The sequence below is a fragment of the Pyxicephalus adspersus genome, chromosome 11 (assembly GCF_032062135.1).
Source record: "Pyxicephalus adspersus chromosome 11, UCB_Pads_2.0, whole genome shotgun sequence".
NCBI lineage: Eukaryota > Metazoa > Chordata > Amphibia > Anura > Pyxicephalidae > Pyxicephalus > Pyxicephalus adspersus.
The window spans coordinates 52,679,116-52,686,318 of NC_092868.1; the positions used below are offsets into that span (position 1 = coordinate 52,679,116).

The following is a 7,203-nucleotide window of genomic DNA, read 5'->3' on the forward strand; positions in this document are numbered from 1 at the left end:
CCATCTACAGTACAACATCCTTTTTGGTTTTGTATTGGCTCTGGCATTCAGGTGGCACTTGTAATTCTGGCAGAGATATCCCATTGCTCCCATCCCGAAGAAATATCAGAATGTAGCATGAAATATATATTTTGCCAGAAGCCCTTTACTAATGATCTAAGTGGCTTGATCTGGCCTTTACTGCTGGATACTTTTATTTCCCATTCTGTACAACCAAAACAATTGCCTAACATATTAATCTTGTATATTTACCAGACAGTTGATTGTCCTGTCAGTTTTTTATACACCACAGAGCTTTTAAGCAGTGAATCAGCTGACAGCCTGGAGTGGGTTATGATTAGCTTTGAACCTTGTACGATTTGAAAGAAAAAATAATAGAACTCTTAAGTAGCAGAGATTTGGAACATCATGGACTGTCGGAGACTACACACAATTCATAATTGCTCACGATTTACAAAATAAAGCAACTACATTACATGTAATCATTTTGTTCCAAGGGTGAAGAGCCTAAAGTATTAAGCTAAATATTGACTACTTTGCATTACGCATTTCCAGGAAGATTTTACCAATTCTTCTCTTTTTAACAACTCTATTTAATTAAAAAGGGGCTAATTTGGGTTTAAAAACTATTACAAGAATGGAAATACAATGGGACCCCCAGTGTTAGAATGACATGGTTCCGTAACCACAGCTGTTATTGTGTAATTCAGTTCCGACTGTTGGTATTTACATCCGATGTTAGTGCGCCATGCCTGTGTACATTCCATGCCAGTGTATTAGTATTCTTAGACCTCCAATGTTAGTGTGATAACAATATTAGGCCACCAGTATCAGTATTAACCTCCAGTGTCAGTGTGTCAGTATTCTTTGCCCTACAGTTATATTTGGACCACCAATATTATTGGACCACCAGTGTCAGTGTGCCAGCGTTTTTTGCTGTTTCTGGACCTCAAGTGTCAGTGTGTCAATGTTCTTTGCCCTACAATGTCAGCATGTCAGTACTCTTGGGCCTGCAGTGTGAGTGTTCCAGTATTCTTGGACCTTCAGTGTCCGCGTGTTGCTGCACCATTCTAATAGTACTCCAAATAATAAAGTGTAATTTTAATTTAAAATGTTTTCTATGTGATGGAAATACAATTATATTAATGAAAATTCTACACAGGTTTGGTGTGGATCATATCGCCCAGAATACGCCCGGCACTCTATAAAGACAGATGTACACAGTCCATTTAAATACAGGTAAGTAGGTACATTTTTGTGAATATATTCTTTTATTACAACACCTTAGGTACAATGAATAGCTGTCATTATACAATTACCTGCAGAGTCAATGAACATCAAAATTACCCACTTTTTCCGTCATGATTTATGAGGTCATATGGAAGGATCAGAACCCCCTTATATAAACTTCAGATTTTCCAAGTAATTCTGTTTGTCAGGAGTCGGCAAATTTTTATGGCCACTAGGCCATTTCAGGGGTGGGCGGGAGCACACTAGGCCAGACTCTGGGTCCCACCCTAATGGCTCCACCCACCACAGTGAACGCCCCTGAAGTGAAATCTTCAGGGAACGTCCCCTATTTACTACGGCGGCAGAAGTATCAACGCCGGCGGCTCTGGAGCTCTGGCAGCTCCAGTAGTTACTAAAGCCCCCTGGCAGATCTGGCTGGCCGGCATTAGGCCGGATCGGCCAGGGGGCATTAGGCCAGAACGAACTAATGGCTAGGCCGTATCTGGCCTAAAGGCCGGAGTTTGCAGACCCCTGTCTTAAGGAATTCATATCTGGAAATTAAGAAAACATAGGGCTCTATTTATAAAATAGGGAATAAGATGTTCTCTCAAACATTCCCTGGTGGTAATCTTCCAGGTCTATGTGCTTCAATAGTAGTAATTGAATCCCACCAGGGAATGTTTGAGGGATGCCAGATTCCTTGTTTTATAAAAAGAGCCCCTTTTACCCTCCAAGTTTTCTTTTCAAGATTTCGTCAAAGATCTCCAATCGTTTACCTGCACCTATGGTTTAGGAGTAGCCCAAATCTACTGCCAGCTGTTCTCTTCCTGGCCAAAGCAAAAATAGGTTTAAATTATTTTGCCCAAATTTGTGCATTTAAATAATCAGGTAATTTTGTTAGATGACATTGTAAGCGAATATTTTTCCCTTTTTGTGCTCAGTAAATTTTTTATTTTACCTCTTTCTCTATTTTTACTTTCTTTGGGCCTGATTTATTAAAGCTCTCCAAGGCTGGTGGATCTGGTCCAGGATTGAAAACATTTGCTAACAAATAGCAAATTACTTTTAGGAAATCCATTCCAGACCTGCTGGATCACCCAGCTACACTTATGAAAGTTTACCTTCTCCAGTTTTGGGGAGCTTAAATAAAATCAGGCTATTTGAAACTAATTGTAAGGGCTGGTCAGTACCAGTATTCCCCAGACACCATTCCCCCAATCTAACGCAGCAGTCTTCACCTATAGCAGCCCACGCTCAGCCTTCGGGAGACTGGTTGTGTCTCCCAGCACTGGGTTGCCTCCAGGACTTAGTGTGCAAGGGATGGTGTCTGGAGACAGGCCGGCAGCCGACTAGGAGCCCACAGATAAACAGTACAGAATTATCAGGAAATCCAAAAACAAGCCGAAGTCAAAACACAGGAAATCAGTCCACCAAGCGAGGTACAAAGGGAAGGGCACAAGCAGAGTTGGGGTCACAAGCAAAGGTCAGTCCAGGCAGAGTTCAAATGGAATGTCAGGAACAGGCACAGCTCAGACTCAAAACTCAACACTCAAAATTACTCCAGCACAGGTAAGCCCAGCAGATGCTATACCAGGCACAGAATACTGGGAGCAGAGCCCCAGCAGCCAATGACAGCCTGGGATTACACAGCAACCACTCTGCTAATCAACTGCACACAGCTCAATTCCCTTCAGCTGTGCAGCCTCAGTGCAGAGGATGCTGAGGGAAAAACCCCAGCTACAGGGAACAGGGATGCTGCAACCCTCAGAGCACTGATCCTGAAACCCCGGTGCTACCGCAGCCCGGCCGCCAGAGGGAATAGGCTGCACGTGCCCTCCTGCAGTGTGGCATCCCCTGGGGTTGTAGGCCCAAAGAATGCCTCCTAACACTAATAATGAGGGTAATCATAGACTATTTTTGGCATGTAAACAGGTCCAGGGTAGAGTAGTTTGTATGACCCTCAGGAGTCAACTAAAGTCCCCTTTAGCCATAAAGCAGAAGCAAACCCTGTTTACACTAACTTGTCCCGTTCTGTTGAGGAAGCCATTGGCTTCTTCCTTCTTCTCTTTCTTGTTTTCATCATTGGTCATCTTGATTGGCTGAGCGAGGATGGCATTATTCCTCCGCAGGTGGGTGGGAATTCCAACAGTCCAAGAGTTCCACAGTAAAAAAAAAAAAAACATTGCAATGCACTTTGAAAAATAGGAGAAATCTTACCAAAACTGCAATTTTTTTACCAAAATTTTGGTCAAATGGATACTCTTATTCCAATTTACTAGTCAATAAACTACATCATAAGCATTTCTGTGTGTTGTAAATGCAGCAAATCTTCTCTTACCATACTTGCAGATTCTGAACATTTTCACCATGTGTACATTTTCATTTTCAGAGTAATGGGATCCTTGCAAAACTTTGAAGCCTTCTCCGAAGAGTTCAACTGCAAAAAAGGCACAAAAATGCATCCAGTGGAGAGGTGTCGGGTTTGGTAGACGAAATCTATTCTGTGATCCTCAAAAAACCAGTCTGAGAATGTCTGGCTTACAAATATTGAACAGTTCTAGCCAATAAGGTGCCTGGCTTTTCCCAGTGTTCAGGTCAGAGCCATGGTGTGGAGTAGGAAATATGACAAACTAGAGTGATATTGTTTGAGGGTTCCGCTGAACAAGTGAAATTCATTGTTACTATTGCTAACAGCTCCGTATGCCCTAGGGAGTAAAGTTGTGTTGAAAGAAGACTGTTTTAATGGCTTGACTGTTATCATTAAAAGTTTTAAAGTGTATGTCTGGGTTAGAAAAAAAATATGCACCACATTTCCACAGTTCACAAACATTTCACTATGGTTTGTGTTTAATAAGGTGTTTAATATCTGTTAATCTGCTATGACTTCATTGAGCTTTTAAGTTCCTGTAAGGGGCTGACAACGTTGCCTCTGCTGCTCTTAAATTCAGTGTATTGTTGTCAGCTCTTCACAAACTCCCCCTGCTGGACCACAAAACACCCCCAGCAGAGGTAGTGGCAGACATAGCCAACAGTGGGTCCCTGTGCAGAACTGTTTAAGTACCCCTCTCTCAACACCCAACACTGGCTGTGGAGGCTTCTTCTGGCTGGGGAGGTGCCTAGGGCACCCTTTGCTCCTCCCTGTATCCGCCCCCGAGCATCCACAAAGCCCATTACAGAAAGAAAAGAGCTCACCAGATCTCTGGCACATTATCGGATAGGTTTCTGTACTTTTTTGAAAGAGACAAGAAATGCGGAAATGAGACTTAAGTGCAGAAATTTACTGAATGTGTTTTTTTTTCCCTCAAACATACACTTTAAACAAAATCTATAAAATTTACTGCTGTCAGGTTTTCAAATACTAATTTTAAAGAGATGTATTTTTTTCCTCAAATTGACTCGGCTTTTGATATTATGTTGTATGTCTGTGTTGCTCTCACCCGTCTGGTGTGACTTTCATTGTCTATGAAGATCAGTATGTTTAAAAAAAAATGTAAGTAAAAAAAATTTTTTTTCAGGGAAATATAAAAGGGGAGATATGACTAAAAATGTTGTTTACTTATGCACTTCTTTTTGATGAGAATTAGAATCCCCAAAGTGATGGGATAGGGATCAGAAATTGTATCAAGTGGTATTGAATGTCTTTATGAAATTCACTTCCTGTACCCACTGGCAGTCTGGATATGGCATTCAGAAATGTCAATCAATTTTACATTTTCTTTTTCTAAAGCAGTGAATATAACATTCACTAGTGGAGAATCAATTACTGCCATTGAAACACATGGACCTGGAAAATTCACTGGAATGTTTCAGTGAATGTCAGATTCCCTGCTTTATAAATAGACCCCATAGATGGCTCTGGTGGGGTTGTGCTAAATGTTATTAGCACAGTTAAATTCATTCAAAAAGATAAACTCTGTATGATATTTTTGTAAAATTAAAATTATGAAAAAATAATGAATCCAAGATATTCTTTGATTATTTTTACTTTTTTGTGCAATTTACATTCATAGAATTATTATAAACCAATTACACATATTTTACATTTCTTGATTTTGTGTTTTAATTTTGCGCTTCAGAATTTCAACCTGGGTATATGTAAATAAATCTTTTTTACTGACCAGTACTACAAACTGCTGCTTTAGGCTTTGTTTGTTTAGAAGTATTTCAAATGTAAATGAATTAGAGAATTAAAAACACATACAGACATTTGAAACAATAAAAAGAGAATTCTATATATAACATAATTCTATAGAAAAATCTATTGAAAAAAATATAATAAACTGTTTACCTCTCTCTTACTAGCAAAATTATGGAAAATGTAGGCAACAGAATGTATTGGTTCTGAAGGGTAATAAGTTATAACTACCGTATATACTCGAATATAAACCAATCTTACCAAACTTATTTTACCCTGAAAATACAGAAAAATGCTTTGGCCCAAGTATTAAACTGGGTTGCAAAATGTGTCCCTCATTGCTAACTTTTAAAACATTATTCAATAGAAATACAATAAATTAAATTAAATCTAATAATAAAATTAGAATTTAAAACTAAATATTAAACACATTAATTGTGTTTTATTTTGAAATATTTACTTGAAAGAGGAAAAAAAAAATTACATGGACTCAGTCTGTATATCTTTTCTCTCCTTTTTTTCAGGTTAAAGTATTTTGAACTTTTGAGTTGGTTATGGAGGGTCCTTTGCTGTTGCTGCTGAACTGTTGTGCATTATTGTTGGACACCTGCAGATGGTGCTTGTGTCCTCATGTAAAATGTGTAACAAAACTCCAATAATGTCTCAGATGGCATGAGTTTGTTACACATTTTACATGAGAACACAGCGCCATCTTGTGATATGGCCCTAATACATATCCAGATTTTTTTTTTCTAATGGCGTTTTTTTTTTTCTAATAAATCTTGGTTTATACATATACATACATATACATATATATGTATGTAATTTTAAGGTTTGCTTATATTTACAATTGAAGGCTTTTGCGTTTCTACCATGTGGGCTAAGTCTCCATTGGGGTTCCTACTGCTGTCTTCTAATTTAATAGAAGTTAAGAAAAGCTCTAAAAAGACCTAACTCACCCATTTTAAGGTAAGCATGGAAATATAATCCCTCTATAGTCTTTTTTAACTTTCCTGATGCTTCCACCTATTTGGCCATACCTGGAACCACCTAAATTAGCAAAGTGGAAGACTTAAAATAATACGTAAATGGCCACTTTTATCTTTTGAGATCAGCATAATACCATCAATCCAAAATCAATTAGAAGGCCCCTATCTTTAATAAATGTGAAATCAACCTTCTGTGTATGACCAATAGATTGGGTGAAGCAAAGCCTACCGCTTACCCACAGCGTGCAATCAAAAATTCTGAATATTTTTATACCAAAATAAATATTTAAATTCAGGACACTTTAACACATCAAGTAGTTGCTGGAATGTGATTTGTTTTAGAAAAAAAATATATAAATATAAATATATATATACAAAAAGCTATATAATTTTGTTTAAAAATCTCTATCTAGATGACTATATACAATCTTGTGTATAAGTGTTGTCTCAGGCTATCTGTATAATAAAAAAAAGTTTATTAAATTGTATTGTATGTTATTTTTCCAAATGATTATTATGTTATGTTTTGATGGCATACCGTGTCTTTATTGTGTGTCAATGATTACTTTTGATTAAAATGATATGATTATGGTGTATGCTGTCTGCATTTATTTACTAATTCACCATATACATTAGAAGGAATCTTTAGGGCCAACCTATTCTTAAACTAATCGTTCATAATTTTTGTTCATAACCCCAGTGATAAGATATTCCCACCAGAGATCTCAGTTCTTTCCAGATGAAGAAGCTAATATAAAGACAATAATTGATATACAATCAAGCAATAACTGGTAAATTTTGCTGCATGGGAGATGTGACTCTAGGTGGTGAATTTATAAATCTCTGGCC

At 37.8% G+C, this 7,203-nt stretch overlaps 1 protein-coding gene across 2 annotated transcripts in view; it reads left to right on the plus strand.

Moving 5' to 3' along the window:
- The window catches only part of MMEL1 (membrane metalloendopeptidase like 1), a 75,590-nt gene extending 68,642 nt beyond the window's left edge, over positions 1 to 6,948 (plus strand). The window contains exons 22-23 of one of the 2 annotated variants that reach the window (XM_072427202.1): positions 1,163 to 1,239; positions 3,620 to 6,948. In XM_072427202.1, the coding sequence (XP_072283303.1) occupies positions 1,163 to 1,239; positions 3,620 to 3,719 (177 nt within the window). In that variant the 3' untranslated portion in view covers positions 3,720 to 6,948. Of the gene's footprint in view, positions 1 to 1,162; positions 1,240 to 3,619 lie in introns of those variants that run through there. The other variant, XR_011922872.1, reaches the window with a different exon arrangement.
- Positions 6,949 to 7,203: the final 255 nt, after the last annotated feature.